Source organism: Amyelois transitella, chromosome 18 (assembly GCF_032362555.1).
Source record: "Amyelois transitella isolate CPQ chromosome 18, ilAmyTran1.1, whole genome shotgun sequence".
Taxonomy (NCBI): domain Eukaryota; kingdom Metazoa; phylum Arthropoda; class Insecta; order Lepidoptera; family Pyralidae; genus Amyelois; species Amyelois transitella.
In genome coordinates this window covers 3,592,218-3,615,583 of record NC_083521.1, presented here as the reverse complement: position 1 = coordinate 3,615,583, position 23,366 = coordinate 3,592,218, and the positions used below count along the sequence as shown (strand labels likewise).

The 23,366-nt window shown below is 34.8% G+C and overlaps 1 protein-coding gene across 2 annotated transcripts in view; it reads right to left on the bottom strand.

Annotated features, from left to right (window-relative positions):
* Positions 1-21,951, bottom strand: part of LOC106136236 (transcription factor kayak) — a 33,963-nt gene extending 12,012 nt beyond the window's left edge. Inside the window, exon 1 of one of the 2 annotated variants that reach the window (XM_013336721.2) lies at positions 21,453-21,951. In XM_013336721.2, coding sequence (XP_013192175.1) covers positions 21,453-21,587 — 135 coding nt within the window. In that variant the 5' untranslated portion in view covers positions 21,588-21,951. Of the gene's footprint in view, positions 1-14,933; positions 15,240-21,452 lie in introns of those variants that run through there. The other variant, XM_013336723.2, reaches the window with a different exon arrangement.
* Between the last annotated feature and the right edge of the window lie 1,415 nt (positions 21,952-23,366).

The following is a 23,366-nucleotide window of genomic DNA, read 5'->3' as shown; positions in this document are numbered from 1 at the left end:
CTGTTACGGTACCTTAGATTAAGTGCACGATTTAAATAACACATGTGGTGATAAGCCTCTGAAGACAATTGTTATCTAGAGTCGCGAAACTACGTGCGTTCGGCACTCCGGAAATCATCCGGAAATGGCAAGCATTCCTCGCGGCGCCGCTGCTCAGCCGCAGACTTCGCCGAAATAAAAAATATTGTTCTCGTAATTGGAACACTTTAACAAAAAAAACCTCTAGGCTTGTAAACTTTTTTATAAATTCGAGAAACTGTTCGGCTAAATGTTCTCATAGCGTTCACCTTGCGGGTTTTCCAGGAACCATGTACTTACCTACGCTTTTCCTCGCAATAAAAAACAATCCTTTTGTTAACAAGATGCATACATAAATTTTGAAACAGGCAATATCTGCACCAAGGGTTTGTTTTAAAAGTGTCGTAACAAGTTAGTTATATTGTTTAAACGATAAAAATGCCCAGCTGCACGCGCGCGGCAGAACAAAGAAATATAGTTCTAGCGCGTCGCCGTAAAACGATGCAAATTATATTGCTGCTGCTGCAGTCATTATCGCTCCCCATATGGCTAAACATATTACATACGTTTCTTGGTTTTCTGATTTTAATAAGTCGAAATACCATTATTAAATGTTGACAATTAATTGAAAAATTAGAATTATGATTTCGTCCGTCTTCATATAAATAGCTGGTGGAAGGTGACTCACGATGATATTTTTTTGCGATGTCATCAAATCATTATTACTACATTACCGAACCGTGTGATTTGAGATCTTACTGAACAACATTAAAGAGATGGCCAAATAAACACATTGCCCTTTTATCTTATTGCGTATTTGTGCATTTTATTCGGTCTGCTGTATCCTCAATAAAGTTTTATTCTCCATTTCCTCGAGTTCAAGGAGTCCAATTGGCTTAGGCATTGGCCTGGCTAAGCCCACGCTTCTGTGGTTGTTTTATTTAATTTTTAATTGCGTCGCCCACGCTCTCTCAAAGATGCGAACCGTTCGTACTTCCTCGGTCACGTTCGGCAAACAGCACGTTGTACTTACTTATATAGCTTATAGAGTGAAAGACTATAAAAGGTCGGGAAAACTTAAGACTGGAGAACACAAGAGTCCCAAAGCAACATCGGAAGGTTTCACTCGCAAAGATTAGAATCATAAAGAGACAATTTATTTAAGATCACTATCTAAAGTGACGTAGAAAACAGAAAAAAGATGTACCTAATTAAAAAATGAGCAAAATCGGAAAATAAATAGTGTTTGATTTTGTTTTTCGTATCATGTCAATGAACCACATAGAGTATGGTAGATCGTTTTACGAATAATAATTAAAGATATGTATTTCAAAAATTGAGCTGTAAACAAACAAAGCGAAGCAGTTTTCAGACAACGTGCCGCATCAGTAAAAGACATTGTTTCGCCTTACCCTAACTTATGGTCATTTCTTTTGAGGATAATGATCCCTGGCAGGTAAAATTATATTTCATTGGTGACAATACACACTGCTAAAAGTAAGCATGAGATAAACATACCGTAAACAATTAAATTTACTGACACTATTGTAACCATCATTCCTCAACAGGTCGATAACCTTTCAGCTTCATAAATTTCAAACTATCGCATTGTATTTTCCTCTTTCTTCATCAGTCATATTTTTGCGTCTTAAAGTTTGCCTCAATGAAATATTGCCCATTTTCCTAATCATTATTGTCGCATAAAATTTGTATAAAAAAATGAAAAATTAGGCTTCTAAAAAATTTTAAACAGTGAAACTTTTGCCCATTTTCACATTCATATTTTCTTAAGAACAATGGTTTCCGAAACAAAAACATTCAACAGAATATGTGCTAATACAATATGCGCGGGCGCAGTTGAAAGTACATTTTTATCGACTACCAGGGTGAGGCCTTCCAACGACCCTGGCACCGCCTAGCACCACCAGATAAGCGACGCCCATCAAACTAACGGAACGCATGTAAGTACTTGAGGAAAAACCCCGCGCCATTTTGAAGACCACAGATAAACAATGTTATTGCCGGTAGCATCATTGCTATAATATGTGTATTTTTTTGTTTTTAACGTTATCATGTAAACAGTGTGTGCTTGCTTACTAAATAAGAAGTCATATTGATCTTAGACGGTGCGTTTTAGATTGAGTGAGAGAATTTTAGTGCATTATAAAGAAATCTCCAGAATTATGTAGCGGAGTGAATAGTGACAAAACTTTTTATGGTCGCGCATAGCTGGATGGTTTAATAATGACGACGGACATTCCAGAGTAAACTTAACAATTTATTATGTTTGCATGGACTAGATATATGCAAGTAAGAAATCAATGATAAGATCAAGTTGCATGTGAACACTCGACAGAATATAACAACAAGTGTTAATGCAACGCTTTAATTAATAATCTAATTTGTAACCAGCTGGATGCAATAAGCGGGCAATGAATTGATAAAATTAACAAAGGCATCTGTATGCGCTCACGCTCGGGCTCATTTTATACGTCTGTTGACTTACTGGACAGTACCTATAAATGATTCGCCTGAAATAACCATTGATTTCGATAAGAATAACTTTTAGAACAATCAGTATTTATTTAGACATTTTACGGCAACAAAGATGGACAACTAAATAATTCATTGTTTTTGAACATAATAAAAAATTAAGACAAATCTAGCAGTCTATGGGATAAGAAACACAAAACTCATAGCGACGACTAGATTTTCAACGACAATTTGTAGAAATAACGTACAGAGCTATTATTGTAATTTTCATTTGCATACAATGTCTGTCCTACGGACGCTGATCCCGCGTACAGACATTAGGGGTTTCTACCGTCACCAATTTATTATCTGACACCGATTTTGGTATTTTTTCCAGTACATCATCGGATTTGAAGCGTCCGGTTGTATTCAGTGCACACTGATCCTGGAAACACACCCACTGAGTTAACTGCCACTACCGAATTTAATATCCGACACCGATTTTGGTACTTTTTGCAGCGCGACATTAGATTACACTTATCCGTGACTGCGTCTACTTATATAATCAAGATGCCTGTTGCTTGTCTGCCCTGATCCTGCAAACTACCACCACCAATTTTATATCCGACGCCGATTTCGGTAATTTTTCCTGCTACAACATCACATTCCATTTATCCTTACGCGGATGTAAGTAAATTACCAAGGGTTATACCCGTTCATTGTCTCTCCTACGGACACTGATCTCGCAAATAACCACCACCAATTTATTATCTGACACCGATTTTGGTATTTTTTGTAGCACGGCATCAGATTTCCACTTATCCATACCCGGCTGTACGTTATCAGCGTACTCGATGATAGCGGCATCCGAAGCGCCTGCCCACAACTTATCACTTCCACGAACAACAAACACTTGCGTTTATCGCAAATTTCACAATATCTATGTATGTAGTTACGACGTGTGGAGTTTCGAATACCTGTTACAATATGTCACGTTCAATTATGTACTAGTTTAACGTTAGATAGAATCAAACCAACTTTAATTTTCACTTGAAATATAGTCTCAAATGTTTGGATGGATAGATATATATATATACTAGTACTGTCTGTCTAAAATCAGTTCCTTTAAATAAGTGTAGAGAGAGCACACATGCGTAAATAATGCGTAACAAATTATCGTAAGACATAATACAATTTCGGCGTTATCACAAATATCACTATTTCCTAGTAATAACACAGTTGATAAATAAACTACGGTAAATAACTAGAACATATTACTTCGTATTACAGACTCCTATTATGACGGATCTGAATGCATAAATAAAGGTTCAATAACATTATTACAAGACATTAAAATTTATTAACTTGCAAAGTGAAGATTTGTGTAAACGTTTGATTAATGTTAAATCGGTATTCATATGAAACATGTTTATATTCCAAGAAATATTGTTTTGTGCATGTAAACAATATTCTTGTATTCCGGCATTACTTCATACGGCAAGAGTACTTTGTCATGTTGGCATGAACCCAAGGACTTTTGTTCAACGTGTGCGGTTAAGTCTCGGCAAACTAATTAGTTTCTCATAAACATAATTTATTGGGAATACATTCTTTACTATCTAAACTTAACAAATATGAAATACGAGATGTGTGATATTAAAACTAAATATTATTCGTGAATTATCGTGACAAGCAAATGGCTTTATATTAGTTTGTAGGTATCGCACATTTTGTCATCTGTAAAATTGACTTTAACTTCTTTAAGAGAAACAAATGCGGCCAACAAACGAAAATGAAAAGACGAGTGATGTTACAGAATTAAATTTTATCAACACTTTCAGAGATGATCTTAGTACAAATAAGGGAGCCACTAGGACGATAACAGGCAGACGACGAGCATTTAACGACGCACAATGAATAATAAGCCCGCATCGCATATAATGGAATTAAACGCTTTTATAAAGTTGTCGAGAAGAAAGCTTTTGTACTTATAAAGTAAATGTGCAGTCCAGAAATTTGATAATGAACTTGCTAAGCACAGTGCTATAGATTATATGGTGTATTGTTTAATATTTAATGACATTAGCATAAAGCGTTTTTCGCAAAGCAAAATAAAGACCATATCTTTTCACTTCCTTAGATCGCTGCACACTTCTTTTGTCATTCACATTAGTCATGAACTCATGAATGTTATCTAGATAAAAATATCATCTATCAATTTTAGAAATAGCAGTCAGTTTTAGTCAAATTGTTTTGTAAACCTGCCCGGGTATTGTTATTTCAAAGTAATTGTTTACTAATGTTCTATTTTTTATCTTATCATAATGATAATCTTTAATGGCCTATGGATAGGGTAAGTCCGGGGTAGATGGCCATAGGGGAGAGATGGCCTATGGAAATATTTCAGGGACTCGTTGACTAGATGTCACTGTAAATCGTTTAGTTCGCCGCGCGTCGTCCGTGAGAGCAACGGTACGGCAAAAGATTTGGCGAAAAAAAAAGAAAAAGTAAGTAAATCCTTTGTTTTCTCTTTCGACTACTGTGAATATTATTTTGATGTCAATTGTTTTATACAACTGTGGTATCAGTTTCTGAAAATAATGGTGATATTTGTATTTGTTGCAAAGTATACAAACAATGCTACGTTATTACCTCAAAATTATTTGTTTCGTGTCATGAATTGTTTTAGTTTTAGTTGTGGCCATCTTGCACGGAAAAGAAGGAGAGATGGCCAATTGTAATCGGTGTATGATAGCCATTGGCCATCATCTACCGACTGCAATTAGCACTATTGCCATGGTACAGAAATGATGTTTATCAACTGGAGTGTATCCTCTCAACCCAGAAGCGGTGCCAGATTACGCATTTATTCAAGAATCTAGTGACTCAACGAATACTTCTGCTACACAAGAGCTTTCCCAATGTGCATCTGCTGTGGACAATGAAAAGGATCCTGCACCAGGGTGTTCTCATGAATCAAGAAGTGAAACATACCATAGCCCTGTTATCAGTTCTAAAAGATCAAAAATCTCCGTTAGTTAGACAAAAAAGACAACCTTCGTGGATGTGGTGAGAACTACTACAAAACACTTCTCATCGAAGACTGGCTTCAATGTACAGTGTACCAGTTATGGGTTCACGAACACTGTACTGCATTTGAAACGATGTGCTCCAGATGTGGCGAAGAGAAAAGAAGACTTAAAAGTAAAAATGAGACCAAAAAGTAATTATAAGCCTAGAATTAAGTTATGGCCATCTTACCTCTAATGCCTTGGCCATCACACCCGGACACCTCGGGAGAGATGGCCACTTGTGATTTTAAAAAAACTTTAATTAGTAAGGTGTTCTCATTAGAAGTTGTTACTTTTATGTTTGTAATATCAAAGTTGATTCATTAAAGTTTAATAAAAAATAAATATAATTATAAAAATATAAGTATTTGATTTCTAGTAGAGCTAAGAAAAAACTATGGCCAACTACCCCGGACTTACCCTACTCATTTATGTTTTCGGACTAACCACAATTTATCTATCCCATCAGGTATGGAGACGTGAGTTATTATTTGAGGAGGAGACGTTAGATATTAGATACCTGAACGATATTATTCGCGTTTTTCACCTGTGCAATTCGTTGTTCCGCTTATCACTGATTGCTATTTGAAAACATTGCTGATGTTAAACTAGTTATGCTAACGAAAATAATTAAAGGTATATCTGATTAGAAATGCTGCTTTATCATTGTCATCAACACGTGGTTATAATCAGCAAGATCACATCACTGTCAGTCCGCGCCGGTCATGCGTAGTTAGCGAGACAATTAGAGGCGCGCTTCAGCCCACATCGGGTACAATGGCGATGCAAATAATCGCGATTATGGCAAGGTTGACGTCGGTCGGTGAGGGTTCGTTCAACTGACCGCGAGCGATGACACGGGGCGCGGGCGCAGCGTCGCGGCGCATCGTCATCGTTAAACGCCGGCACCTGGCCCAGACCACACATCACCCCGAGTACAGATCACAGAGCACCTAAATCAAAGGCCCTACTGACTACAATGACCGGATGCAAATAGTCTCAGCAAAACATCCGATTCTGTCTAGACGAACACGAATCGCATGATGCAAGTTCACGCAATGTTATGAGATACCTACTATTTATATTTTCATCTTATAGATGTAAACTTAATACGGACATGAAGTCGTTGCATATTTAAAATCAAAAATTCGTTTCTATGTAGAAAGGTGCAAAAATTGATAAATATGTGTAAGATGTCAAAATTTTAAACGAAATTAGTGATAAACATGGTGAGATTTTAAAGCCATTATACTTTAAGATGATCAAGCAAGACAAATAAAAAGTTGAATGAACTCGTAGCTACTTACAAAATTCCTCAAACTGCAATCCAATAAAAACAATTCACAAAATTCTGCACCACAGAAATCATCAAAACTTGTCAGAACTTGATACAACAGGCGCGAACACGCGGGTGCGCAACGAAAACAATGTGACAGATGTCGGACAGCGTCGGAAAACCCCCCTCGGAAACTACGTAGCACGGAGGACGCACAGTGTAAATATTATTGCTTCGACTGGACAAAGGTTTTGTTATCTAAAACTGTTGTCAGTGAACGTGCACAACACGAGCGCGCGGTCAGTCGTAGACCGTGGAGTGAGGCTCGCGCGCCGGCCCCGCCACCGTCTGATAAGCCTGGCGCGACGCCCCCCGGCGACGCCTACGCCCCACTCGGCGGCGACACACCGGTGCATCGTAAACACCACCGAGCAACCGCCAGCCGCCCCTCGGTACCCGACACCGTTGTTGTCGCCAGACAGGCCCCCGCGTATTATGCACTGCACCTACGCAAAATTTCACAACTGCAACGACAGTACAGAAAATCAACAACTTTCGACTCCATAAAAAGACAACAGAGCAAGCCAACCGTTGCGAAATCATACCAACAGCCCAGATACCGAACAGAACAATGAGGCGCGAACAAACGCAAAACCTTTTTAGTTCCTCCTAATTGGGCTGGCCAGAGGCACGTGGTCTGTGAGCAGAAACTCAATATTCAATACGATCGGCCAACTACATAAACGGAATAATTTAATTAGTGTGAACGTTTGAAGCAGAGTACTTACCTTTAAGATCATTACTCACGAAGCGTAGAAGTCAAATAAACCACCTCCAACAAAATGAACGTAAAAAAATCAAGAAAATTCCAAAGTACTTAGTCGTCATAGCCTCTAGCATCGCCGCTAGCTACATGTCACATATTGCACAAATATGCGTTTTTAAGACCAAGTCTGGCATATTATTGCTCATAAACTCCCCGCATACCAAGGAGCAGACAGTCCCGGAGGTCATTAAAAATAAGTATCACAGCGAATTGTAGAAAACTTGATATTGTAAACCATACTTATCAATTATTCTGCTTGCCTATAATTCTACTGATATCAAACCTGCTTGTAAATTTAGAGATTTACTAGTAGTTTGAACAACAGAAAACTAGAACTAAAGGACGAACAAAAAAATCTACGCTTCTTACTACGTATAAATTCCTAAAAATAGTATTTATAATTCCACGATAATCAATCAGAAGCCAATGACATTGTGTCACCTACCATAGTAGACATAGATAGGTTCAATGTTCTGCAAAAACCTACTACGTAAACGTACTAAAGATGCAATAATAAGCATCGGGATATTTAAGCACAATAAAGATGTGAGAACGTTTATATTATCTGTTATACACATACAATATCATACATCTAATTTCAACTCTTAACTAAAAATAAATAAAAACCAAACTCAACTATCTCGACATGCGACCTTTTGCAAGCCCACCAGAGTTGCGAACTACGTAGGAGTAGCTAAATACAAAATTGCTTTTAAAAATTGTTATAAACGGCCGTTTAAAAAAAATCTTTTGTTTTTTGGGTATCTAAGAAAATATCAACAGTAACCAATAGCCTTTACGTTATAATTAGATTGAAAAAAATAGAATCGCAATATGATGTTGCGCAGTGCACACACATATCTTTAGTCCTTAATTCAGTAAAAAGAGCCAATAGTATAGTAATAAAATTCAAAGACCATGTTGAGCATAATACCTACATAGTACAGATCGCTAGCATAACAAAAACATATAAAATAACAATACAAAATTAAGTCAAGGGTAATCTATTTCTAGTCTACATAAGGATAGTAGATAATTTATTAAAGCAAACCAAAGGAGTAAACAGTAAAAACCATTATCTTTATTCATTTTCCAAACAATGAAAAACGCTAAGGTTTGGGGATAAAACAAGAAACAGACTTGAACAAAATGAACTCAAAAATCATAACACAAAAACAAGACTATTGGTAGTCTTGTAAGAACGATAATAATTCGCAGAAACGATTGTTATGAGGTCACGGCACTACATTGCATGAATTCATTGGAATGCTGTAAACTTAAATTATTATCGAAACAGACACTCCAAGTTGGATCTCAAAAAATGATTTAAATAACATTGGTGTCCGCCACAGCCGTAAACATTTACGAGTGCATTACTCTCACCGGCCGACGACGTAGCTGACCTAACAATTCTTCACTGCGACCGAACGATTTATTTCTTCAGAGATACAACACATCATCTTCAACTAAAAAAATCTACCTATCGTAATCCCAACATCCATGAAAAGATCTATCAAAATATTTAAGATACAATAGTTTCGTGACCCAAACGAGGTGGCGGACACCAAGAAAAAATGATCTCACATTTCTTTTGTATAACATGACATCAATGTCGTATAACTCAGTCTGTCAGCCGAAACGGAGAAATCTGGCGAGACGCGTTAGGCCCACATGAATTACGAGATTAATCTTTTAAAATAATTTGACCTTTCATCTGACGAGGGTTCATTAAATAATGGCGTCGGTATTGGAACTGCAGTTATTGTGCCGTCTATCACAAATTCTGTTGTGGGCGCGATCGCTGGGTTTAATCACATCAATGATATTCCAACGGGAGGGATTCCCGAACAGATTGGGGTCAGTTGATAAACATTTCAAACCCTTTGATTGAACGGTCACATTCCACAAGTGATAGTTGAATCTATGAATTCTTTATTATCGTGTTCTAGAATGTGTTACAATAGTTACGGTACTTGAGGTAATGCCTCGCGTATAATATTATAAATAAACAATGGTACGCGATGTAATGGTAATGCACTCCAAGTGTGACATCTTTTAATAAGGCATTGGAGGCGGAAACGTGGAAATATCAGTAATTTTATAGAGCCGCAAGCACGACTCTTGCCCATAATCGGAACAAGGCCTCTGCAGCTGTTGTAAATATCAGCTCCGTGCTTATTATTGTGACGTAATTATTATCACTACTTGGAACAAAGAAAATGAAAATATCAATCGCAATTCTTCCAGTGCATCCTTTGTTTGTATTAATCACATTTTTTCTAAAAGCGTTATCACTAAATAGATAAAAGTTAGGAAATTATTGGTTCTCAAGCGGTATAGAGGAATGGCGGTAAAATATAATGAGTTCCAAAAGAATGAGTCATCGTTGATATGGGTTCTTTGCCACCTACAGCGGAGTACAAAAAAAAACAAAAACAATTTTTACTAAAGCATCGGCGTCTCCTCAAGCATGCCGTTAAGTGTCTCCGCTATTTATTTGTTTGCATTGCACTGATATTATTTAACTTCGTTGGCTTTCCCCCTCAAAATAGTGTTCTGAAGATGTTCCATTGTTGTTAGAATAACATTTAAACGAAAGTTTAAAGAAAGCCGATATTCATAAAAAAAGGCCGAAAGTTTACTACCACTGATTCATTCTGCGAATGTGTCGGCCAACCACAATTTTGCTTTTTTAGAAGTTTACAGATAAATTACTTATTAAGAAATAAACAATCACAAAGCACATTCGTTTTTGAATACTAATTTCTTTTACTCTTGTTAATAGTTACACTGATTGACTCATTATGTTTTTTTTTGATCTATTATATTCTGATTGATGTGGAATCGCCAACAGGATAATATTGATATGAAAAGAGCATTTTGCATCAAGGCCTGACCTGGAATCAAACCCATATTATTACCTTAATTGACTGACCGCTTCTCAAGCCTATCGATTCTATTCCAGTTAATCTCATTTACTACTTGCTTTAAAAAAATTTTAATAGAATTAAATTTGCAATGTGCATCCTGTACACTCTCAAAATTACACAAAATGTCCGAAACATTTTGATATTTTAAGTTTAAAAAATTTACTAAAGAAGAACTCTGTAGGTGGTTATGAAGTGACAGTTGCCAACAAAGTAGACAAATTCATTACGTGGGTCACCAGGCACCAGGTAAGAATATCCGCCCGACGTTTGACTTTGAACTAGAATTGTTGCGACTCAGCCGCTATAACTTTTTGCTGCCTTTTTTTGCTGATGTTACATAGAATGCAAACAAATTGATTGTTACTAAGCCATTTAATGATGGCTTAATTCACACTAAACGGGTATTGATATTGCAAAATATAACTCCATAACTTTCTGAAGTTTTCATAAGAGGCGACAAGGGAACATCTTTAACACTAACAAGTAGGTAATTAAATAAAATTCTCAAGAATGGTATAAGGTTTACATCCAACCGTAAAATCTTTGCTTAATAATTACACAACATGTATGGAATGCAGCTAAGAATACCAGTAGGAGCATCGAACACGCAACAAAAAGAAATAAAACTAAGCTTCTGCCACTCAACACAACGTTTATCATTCAAAAATGTTCACTGTCTATCAGTAAAAACAAAACAATAAAGTATCGACAAAAGCGAACGAAAATTGAGATACAATAGAAAACATTTTACGTAATGTCTCCAAAACGCACCGGTCAGTTATCTTCGGAGTGGTGATAAAGTAGTCACTTTCAGTGTTTATGGAGCTGCTTGTGCAACTACATAAAAGCCCCATGGTTTACGGCAGCTACCACTTTCAGTTCGCCCATTTCGTTTTAATGCATTTACTTGAACGCGAGAAACTGGCATGCTTGGAACATGACGTCATACAATGGCCACAGGTGTGCGAGCCGCGATTTTCTTAACAAGCCAAACATCGGAATCCCATACATTCCAAGTAATTAACCTACCATTTAAGATAATTTTTTCCTTGTTTTTTTTTTTTTGAATTTCAAGTTTTACTCATTTCATATCTATGTCAAAAGGTTCTATGCATTTCATCGTCGCATACATTTTAGAACAAAAAAAATGTATGCATTTGCATGCATACGAGTAGCATGTAGGTTTATGATTTTGCAAAAAAAAATGATGATATAATAAATAGAAGTATCAATATGTATGAGGAGGCAGGACTAATTGTCACATGTTCTCACAAATTGTTTACTTCCGTTTCTCGCGAGGATGACTAATTTAATTCTTAGAAAACGGTATTGAGATTACCTAATGCTTCCACAAGGCATAAAAACAAACCAAATTCTTATCCTACTACTATTATAAAGGCGAAAGTTTGTATGGATGTATGGATGTTTGTTACTCTTTCACGCAAAAACTACTGAACCGATTACCATGAAATTTGGTATGTAGGTAGCTGAAGACCCAGAATAACACATAGGCTACTTTTTATCCCAGAGTTCCCGCGGGATTGATAGGGTTTCCATGCGGACGAAGTCGCGGGCGGCCTCTAGTGAACCATAAAGATAATGCATTTGTATCTGTGTAACGGTTCTCACCAAATATTACATTACTGAATTAAATTTATTGTTGCATTCTGCGACTTTTCCTATACTAATAAGCTTCAGTCTAATTCTAGTACCAATGAGTCTGAATTGTCTGCATCCGGCCTGTATTGGCTCATGTCATTAAACGAGGTGTCGGTCAATCAAACCCATCTGCCCAAGTCCAAGAGTTCAATGATTACTTGGAGTAATATAAATTGAGACAAACATCGGAAAAACTTTTATTTGAAAATCCATAATAATCTTATATATAGATAAAAGAGTAAATGTGCATAGTATTCGTTTAATAAAAACATTGCCAATGCATATTAAGTTATATTGAAATTAGTACATGAAATGAAGTAAAGGATGCAGTAGTTAAAACGAGGTAAAGAAGTTGCAATAGCGCTTGGGGAATCCCTGTACGCTCGTGTTCTTGGAATTGAACACGCAGGAGAAATTTCACAAGTGCAATGTAGGTCAAGCCAGGCAGACCGGACTTAACGTCTCGCTCAAAGGTTACCACCGCTGGCGCGCCGTTGACGAAGTCCGGTTAACTCTTGCGCAATTGATCGCGTCGTTTATCAGATCCTAAAAGATCAGTTGTTTCTAGAACGACCATGCAATACGTTGCAATAACAAGACAATGTACGAAAGATCGATCTCAACTATGACTTGCAGTAACTACTAATTGAAAAGTCTCTATAAGTTTGACGTGACATAGAATAGTGTAATTGCAGACCACATTGGATAAATTCAAGGATTTTCATTCATAATTGAATCAGTTACTTTATGAAGTAAACAACTCTGCGGTCTGTGACGACAGCGGGTAAATTGTAACAAAAATGTATTGTTAGAATCGGAATCTAGCACAAATTGTCACAATTATTAAGTAGTAGGTAGTATACCTATACGTACTAAAAGCTGTCGTGAGTGCCGGCACGTTGTCTTAGTCGATGATGTGACTGATACTATATGTGATATTGATAAGCTATTCGTTCACATACCTATGTAAATATACACACATATATTTCATTACTTAATTATTTTATAAAGAAGTTACGGTTACTTATATTATATTACAGAAGTAAATTTTATTTTGTAATAGGAAAAACGGAGTTAAATTGGTTGTAAATTTTGGTAACATCTACAGTCTACATTTTTAAGTTTTTTTTGGTAGACTTTAAGGTAAGTAGTTCAATATTTTGTTATTGTAACAATGTTAATTTTAAGGAAAACCTTCATCATTTAACTGGGTAAATACATGGACAATGGTCATGTGTTGTTGACAGGATAAATTGTCTCAAAACTAACTAGGTCTTATGGGTTCAACGTAAAATAACAACGCAATAAAACCGCCTCGAACGAGGCATATTGCGAAGAACTGATTTTACATGCTAAACATTTTAAAACTAAAGTCAAGGTGTTGCAAAATGTTGAAGCGTAAAAAATATTTAATAAGTACACGATGTAAAGGCATATTTCATGTCCTTCTGTTGTGTTCGCGAGTTCGTGGAACTCGGCCGTCGCGGCGCACCGCAGTGGCGGGGGGAGATGACGTCATGGGGTGACGTCATCGCCTCGCACGATGTGTGACGTCAGGGTTTTTAGAGATTACGATAAGACAGCACGCACTTTTAATAAGATTTATTAAAAATTGAAATTAAGACGATGTTCCTTTCAAAAGTTCAAGGTTTTCAAACTGTATGAAAACATATTTGATCGAGTCTAATCGAAACACAGAAGGCTTAATTACACTTATACATATCTCAAATTGTGTCTTTAGCAATCAATTTATCCATATATAATTACATAAAATACATAAGAATTAAGTATGAAAATTGTGAGACAACGCCATCTATCAGGATGGATAGGAACCAAGAATAATTTTAAGTACTTACCTACCTACAAGCATACATTTATTATTGTACCATTTTCAGAAGTATTGTCAATTAAATTCAGTCGGTGGGCACATAATTACTTTGATCATTTTCCCGCCTGTTGTCCGTCTAAATATAATGCAAAGGGAAAATCAAATTATTTAAATGACATTTCAATTAAGATTAAATATTTATCACCTACGCAATTATATAAAAAATTGTGTAATATCTATTTCATTTTCGATGAAGATCTTAGGTACCCAATTGTTTAATGGCACGTACCTCTATGATTATTTTTAATCATTACACTATTATATTTCTGATAAATTACGGATATTGATGATTTGTACACAATGACGATACGACAAGAGTTAAACTAATGTAAATAACTTCAAGGATACAATAGCCTGTCAAGCGTCAACCCAAAGCGAAAGTTGTCTACTCTAGACCATGCTGGTATAACCGCTAAAACCAATTTTATTTACCGCTAAAAACAATATTATTAAATTTTATTGGAAATCTATGTTTAAACATTCAAAATGGCTTTAGAAATCTCATAAGTTTTCGAGAACTTTTGTATGAATGAGATAATGAGGCCAACACCAAAGTCACATTTTAAAAGAGAACGGATAATCAAATGTGAACTAAACTAATCTTACAAACTTTGAGGAAGGAAACTTAAAATTACACAAACTTAATTAAAGCACACAAACACAAATTTAAATCCAAAATGATTTTATGAAACCAGGCACCTACAGAAAAGTTGTTTACAAAGATGTTTCAATCGGCACTTTTGCGTCACAAAACTTTATCTATCGAACAAAAATATTGCAGAAAAAAACTCACCACCGGCTTATTGTAATCATCTGTCTGGTATTCGAACATTGTTGCGAACATGAGACTGTCGTCTTGTTCGCCGTTGAAATTAAAAGGCACCAACTGAGACATCAAGGTGGGATCTCACTACTACCGTCCAAAAAAATACAACCACTGAGGGTCGCAAAATAACTAAAGCACTATAGAAAAAAGTTCGCGAAATTCGGTAACAGCGCGTCAAATCACAGTGATAAGATTATGAGTCATACAATATGTTCTATCAACTATGGACGAACGTGCAGCTAGTATGTTTTATATCAGACTGAGTCAGAGAGCGCGCTCGTGGCCGGTTTTGTACGCCACCAGCCAAACCGCGCACGCGCAAACACAATCTCAAGACCAAAACGTCGTATGTCGACAAATATTCTAACAATCTGCCAATTGAGCCAAACATATTTTACGAGAAATCTTCTTCAATGATTCAAGGAATAGTTACTTCATGAATTGAAGTAAATATTTTTATAATTATTAATTCTTAGATTTTTGCCAAAACAACATTCTTAGATTTAGCAAATATATAATGGCAAAAATACATGCATATAATTACGTCTTTATCCCTTACGGGGTGGAAAAGGCATATTAGATCGACAGTTGTCAGATAAATGATCTATAAAGGAAGATGCTCAAGTCATGATAAGAATTAAATCTGCAAATCTTATCAGCTTTGAAACAGTATAGAACCTTTAGAAGTAGCAAGTTAGGCATATTATAATTGTTTAGATCAGCATGTCTGAAGAAAAAGGAGGATTTGTATGTTCGTGCCATTTCAATTGCACAGCAAACAAAAAACGACAACCAAAAGCAGTTGTTTTTGTTCTCAATAATTAGAGAACAGAAGTTGACATAAATCCGATATGGTAAAGTAGGGCAGTTGCTCTTTCCATGATACACAATACAATGCTAATAAGCGTAAACAGACACAGATATCGCACGGCTTTACCGACGCAAATTTATAATTACGCAAATGAATCATTTGCCATAAAGACAATGCATGTGTAATCTATATTGTGATGCTTTGTATGCATTGAATTTTCAAGTTAACGTTGTAATTAAATGCCGTACCAGAAATGAACTTGTTAAACGGAGTAACGACAATTGCACTACATTATTTACTATTCAATTGAGGTCTAGAGATACAACATTAGATATGGCGGTGTTGCCATTGCCAAAGCTTTGCAGCTGCCCGCGGTAATAAATTATCTTATCCAATGTTTTAATCTTTTCATTATTCCTATTATATTTAGGGCGATATTTATCAAACGAATGCTATTGGCTGGTCGACGGTTTGTAAATTTAATCAGGTAAAATTAAATGAATGTCGTATCCTTAAAAACACAAGAAATGTTAAAGAAAATATCGCAGTAATTGTTGGTAGGTACTGGAAATTTTATTGATAAAGATCCCAATATTGTTAGGAATTGTTTTTGCGGAACTGTTAAAAATTTACCTCCGACGACTAAAATTCCTTCTAGATATTAAATTCTAGGATACTAAAAAAGTTGTACCTCCTAAAGTAGTTGAACCTCCAACCGCAAATCTAATAGCTCTATTTAATTTACCTACAATACAGCGGAGCCACGCGGTCTGATAATATGAACATAAATTTGTCGAAAACGAACTATTCATAACGATATCAACTAGTATTACGAGGAATCTTAACCTAAAGGAAATGATAAAGATCCATTATCTTTTCCTCATCAATCTTTTACATACTTCGATTATTTGCATACTATTTGTAATGTGATTTATGATAGAATATAAGAAGTCTATTATATTATACTTGATACTTTTTAAATTATTATACTTAGGTAGTATTATACTTGAGTTTAAGATAGCGCCGTAAATATCTAAGTTACAAGGGAACCTCAACCTTTTTACAATTAATTACTAAAGCGTACAAAATTACATTCATCGTGAGGATTCATCACATCATTTACTTTCTGTTGTTCAAAGCACAAAACAATTCATCAAAAATTTATCCAACTGAAGTAAAATTTAAGGTTCTAAAATTTCTACATTTAATTGAAACTTACATTTGTCCATTTATTGATGGCCTCTGTGACGCAGCGGTAGTGCGCTTGCTTGTGACACAGTAGGTCCCAGATTCAAATCCGGGCCAGGGCATGATGAGAAAAAAGGTTCTGATTAGCCTGGGCTATGGATGTTTGATTACATAAGTACCTATTCATCGTTGAGTTGGTATCTCGTAACAAAAGTTTCATCCTTACGTCGAGGCTAACTCTATCTGTGTACTTAAAATATTTATATTTATTTATCACATAATACACATTTGTAATTTTTTATTAGATACACGAAAAAATCTGTATTGTCGCATACGAAATGGCAAGGGCTTTTCTTGAGATTTCTAGTTTAACGCGGCGTCACCTTAAGAGCTCAATGGAAGAGATTTCAGTTGAATCACCCACTAGGGCGATAGTTCAAGGGCACGAGTTGGCACGCGACTAGCTTTCCAGTAGGTCGACCTCAAATTCCACGAAAAACGATTCCATCATTTTATTGAAAACAAACATGTTTCGGGTAACTCATAATCGTTATTACAATTACGGTAACTGATAACATGAACCTGAATATTTTGACTTATCAAATGAAACATTACAGGAAGGCAAATTATGACTCATATTTTTATGGAATTTTCTCAATAAATACGGAATATTCACGTAAATTTTACTTACTTTGGCTTCAAAGTATTAGTTTATAAGATTATCTACCATTAAAATTGGTGTCATGCGTCTTAAATCTCTTCATATTTAGACTTGAATCTCAGTTCCATTATGAAGCCATACAGCTGAACGTGGCCTTTCAGTCTTTTTAAGACTGTTTTCTCTGTCTACCCCACAAGGGATATAGACGAGACTATACGTATATAGGTATGTAACTACATTCAATGTAAAGAAAACAAGAATCGACGTAAGATAACACATAATCGTGTCTTTATCTGTAACGGGGTAAACAGAGCCAACAGTGTTGAATAGACTCAAATGAGCATAGCTATTAAAACTACAATCTCTATTATCTATATTTGAATTCTATCGATAACAAGAATTATATCGCCGTAGAGGAAGCATCATGATCTCACAAAAACAATGCTGTGTACAGAGATATTTTTAGCACTTACATCATAGATATAGTTACACTTTTTTCTATCAAAAATAAATATATATATAAAACAAAAAAATCATAGACTTAAGAAAGTGAAAGAGTAAAAATTTTTATATATTTTCACTAGGAAACAGATTGAATTAAATGTTTTTAAAATCATATCCTAATAGGCCTATCTACAATTATTAATTATTAAAAATCCGAAAGTTTGTAAGGATTTGTGTGTTTGTTACTTTTTCACGTAAACACTACTGAAAGGCTTTTCATGGAACTATGCAGTAATATAGCTAAGACATTGGTGTAACATAATTAGTTTAAATTAATAGGGATTTAAGGCGGACGTAGTCGCAGGCAACATCTTATATATAAAGAATGTTAATATTGATTTATCGGCTTATCCTATGCCCGAGAATTGAATTTCTACGACAATGTAAGCTTCTTGTAAATAAACTGATCGGTATTAATTATTTTATATTTTTAAACTGTTTATATTGTGATATTTATGCTTAAAGTTGAAGAAACTTAGAATTTTTATTAACATACACACACAAAATTGAAATTGATATTATTAACGTGATATTTAACGATTACATACCTATATACCTACTTCGCATGAACGTGACAAAAACAATTTTATCTTTAAAAGATTATAGCGGTGTCATCGTGATGACGAGTTCAATTTCACAGATAATACAATCCGTAATTGTAAATGTATTAGGTAAGTGCAAAGTAAAATTTATAAAAGCATCAACTTGTTCATTTTTAAGTTTGCTAGGGTTAGGGTTACCAGGTCATGCGTTATGTCAGGGCAGACCTGCGAATTTGGCCTAGCATTTGAGTAAAAATGCCGGACACCCTGCATTGTTTTGAAAATATATTTAGACAGTCACATAATTTATTCACCCTGCATTGTTCAATTTATTTTTGTTTTTAGTGCTTTGGGCGACGAAATAAGTTCTTTTTGGCACTTTGTTCATGAAACTCATCTTCTTTTGTATAAACTAATGCTGTATGTTACCCAAAGTGCAGTTCTTTATATTTGGAGTTTTGTTTCATTTTCCTTAATCTGAAGGCAGTAAAGCAAAGTACGAGAGAAAATGGTAGTATTCCATTTTCTCTCTCACTCGCAGCGTTTTCTCTATTGAGAACTTTTGAGTATGGTAAAATGTAATTAAAATAAATAATACTTGCTGAAACAATTTCTAACATCGGAGAAGTACCCACATAGGTTACTTTTCACCCGAGCGGAGCCACAAGCTAACGATGGTTAAAACTCCTAAAGTTAAAGTCTGTATAAAATAAATGTGAATAGTTTTATCACTCGTTCTATACCATCGTTATCGGAACTAGATTCCCCGACAATTCCTGGACGGCACAGTAAGTTGAAAACAAATCGAACGGGTTCTTAGCAGGAAAACTGAGCGTGAGTGCTGCCAAGCCGCATCGACTGCGGCTGATGACGTCATCGCTTCGGGGAAAAATCGCAGGTCGCGGGCCCACGCGCCTACATAAATCAAGTGTACAACAATTGAAGTGGTATCGCATTTATTTGATTCCCCTAAAATCTTCATAATTATGACGCATTAAATTAAAGTTTATTGAATTTATATGAAACAGATTTAAATGAAAATTTATTCAGTTCATAAAATTTACGACATCAATGGATGGATTTTAGAGTGGTTTCATACTACACTGCCAGAAAATGTTACTTTTTAACTATAATTTATTTAAAAAATTTAAAATTTTATTTCACCTGAAATAACGATAATGAATAATAAATGGATATATTGAGGCATTTTCTAACTATGAACCCTTACACTTTTGCTAGGTATAAGTATAGAACCTTCATTGTAGAACAAAATTGTCAAATTAGTATGAAAGTCATGAAGACATTAAAATTAGATCAAGAACAAAAGTGGACACAAACCCCTGGGACAGAGAAAAAAAACCATTAACAAGGTTATATGGTGTATGAAATTGGAAATTGGTTGAAAAACCACAAAATATTACAATATCTACATATAGCACTGTGACTAATATCACAATGTGCGTAAATACTTATCAGTAGATAAGAGAATGTGTTATCAATAAAACAGATACCAGGAATAACCAAAATAACTATGCACAAAAAGTCTTTTCAGGTAAATAGGTACCTATTTACTTGCATGTAAATTATAAATACTTTCATTAAACCATAACCTATATAAACATCTAGAAACAATCAATAGGTAGTTACAAAAAAAGAAAATAATTTTATGCATAAAAAATGTAATTTAAATTGTCACAACTGTTACAATTGACATAATATTTAACTTTTACATATTTTACACCATCCCGTTCTTACAAACCAAAAAGAAAAGTATAAAATTTCTCTGTCAGTTGCCCAAGTAATATCACAGAAACTAGAAAAATAATGAAGTAGTTATATTGCAGGTTAATTTGTATCTTCTTTCTCGTTCTAAATTCATAAAAGAAGGCACTGACTGACTGACATTTTTTTTTTAAATTTATTTCACAATATATATATAAAAATTTAAATATATCTAGTACATAAGATATATAAGAACACTGATAAAAACCACAGAGGTTTGTCCACAGTGTTAACATCAACGTCAGTATAAAATATTTTGTATTTTGTATTAATCACATAATAGTTAATTAAAAGACCAAAAATAGGAACCATGTACGTAGACCATTTAAAAAACAAGTACCTAGTAGTAAGTTTTACTTTATCACAATTTTTTATTATATAGTATCAACATGCGCTCAGCTGAAACCACTTGGTATATAATTTGAATTATGGATTTTAATACAGGTTCTTTATGTGGTCTAGAGGTGCACTAAAAGAGTATTTGCCGAAATTGTATTTCAGTATTTTGTTTCATTTTATTTTGGTTGTTTCATTTTGGTTAATTTTATTAAAAACCTGTAGCCTTATCACATTGTATTTTTTCTTAAAGATTGCTAATAATCATCATAAGACTGCTGAAGTGTTGAGTAGGGAACTTACGCAGTAGACAATTTATTTTCATATGATATTTGCAGACCTAACCAACAAAGCTAAAATAAATAAAGGCTGTTTTAAATAACATTACCATAGCATTCCCAACACTTCAAATAAAATAGGTCTTCAAGTACTTATTTTAAGTAGCACTTTGTTAGAATAAAAGGAAAATAAGTTTACTTGGTCAATTATCCCTAATGTAAATGTAAAGACATTATCAAATGCAACTCATAATATTATATACCTAGTCATTTAAATAAGACAGAACAGTCCAGTAATACTCATGCAGATAATAACAAACTTAAATCACAAACATCAGGTCTTAAAATGTATAGTTTCCAAAAAGATTTTTCTGGTACACTTACCGTGAGCAAGGCTCTTGAAGTCGACACTGAAGATGCAAAATCATTTGTGGAGGATCCTTGACTTGACTGACTGTCGTCACAAGAGAAGTCTGAGTGATTGGATTGACTATCACTAATCTCCAGCTTCATCGTCATGAGTTCTTCCTTAAAGACACTATGGTTTATCACAAAAAAATTATTTACGTAATTGACTAGTCCAAAACGATGTTAATAATGTTCAAAACAACTAAGTTCCGCGTTTATCAACACTATATTTGTTGATCCACTAAAAAAATCCAACACTGCGACCTTGTTGATTGTTGAACGTTTGACAGATTAAAATCACACATTGACAGAAGTCAGAATAGAAATGTCTTTTGGGGTAGAGAAATTGAAATTCAAGCAAGTGTAAAAAGTGCCTTCTTGCTTGTGTGAAACGAGAGCACAACAATGATGAGTCATCAACTTTATTCGATGACGTAGCCTTTACTTTGGGGATGCCCTTCTCAAAAGAAAATTTCTAAACAAAACGAAAAGACGTATCTGCCTTATTTTAATCCTTAGGAATTCCAGCATTTAGGTTTAAAGTTGTACCATCGGCATTTGAAGGGTGATATCATCAACTAAATTTGTAATATGACGTGATTATCCACCAATAGTAGCAAGGATATTTATGACGTCATTGAATAATTTGAAAAGTATCGCCAACTATATTTAATGAAAGCTCGATTAAATTAGACGTTTAGGTACAACCACTAAACTTTATTTTATATTGCAATGAAAGCGATTCAGTTTTTGTTTTCATTAGATTGAAAACATATGCGACCAAAAAAACTCATTAAATCTTTTGCAGTTACTGGTTGTTGGAAAGTCATCTGCTGCGACAATGTAAACTAAATTTGTTTTATTAAATGTTTGATCTTAGTTGTTTCATCATGTCAGCTGAGTAGCTGCGGGGTAATTCATAACCGTATTCTCTCAAGCAGGGCACACAGGAGTAACGATTGCCAGTCCCACTAAAGGGCTAGCTAAGCCGCTGTACTCGATTTCAGCCCATTGCATCTACATTGCTTGTATTGTATAATTAAATTTTTATAAATAAAGGAATATTTATACCCATTTTTCAGTTGAGTGTTGATTAGGCACATTGTCATAAATATTCCTTTGCTCATAAATTGGCGCTCATCTCTGAATTCGAACGTTGACATCGCAAAAACGCGAGATGTAGCGCCGGCAGCTCTCAGTTTGCAACTCGGCATTTGACATGGAAAGAAAGTACCATGTCTTGTCATTGTAGGCACTATTTCTTTGGGAGCATACGATGTTTGTACGTAAGAGATAGAGCAATGCACGGAATAATTAAAGTGAAAGAATGGATATGGTGTCTCAATATAATTCATAAATTGTCTGCGGCCAAACTCACACGATATCATTTTAATTACCCAAAAACTTAAATATACACGAAAAACCTTTATTTAAATCTAAATAAAATAAATAAATATGATCATGAACAGCACAACCAAAGATATAGAAAAAGAGAGTAGATTAATGTGCCTTCTCTTGGCCATGTCAAGATTCGTAAATGGACCACCTATCAGTAAATAATAATAAACAACAACTGTAGCTGACTGTTCTTTTAAGTTGGTTATAAATATTTCATATTAAAAATACACAATTATTAATATCAATACCTATAAAGTCCCAAAAATTAACTTATAATTTCACTCTGTCTTGTCATGTCAACGTGTTAATCTATTTAGTATGTGTGTTCTGAGGTCAAACATTTAATTAAAAAACATTTGACATTATAAATACGGATATCCTCTTAATGTTTAAAAATAAAACTCATGATTTTTAATAGTTGGTATTTAAAAAGTAGTCATAAAGACACCAGAAAAGTTGTGTAAATTGTAGTACTCAGTAAAACCATTGACA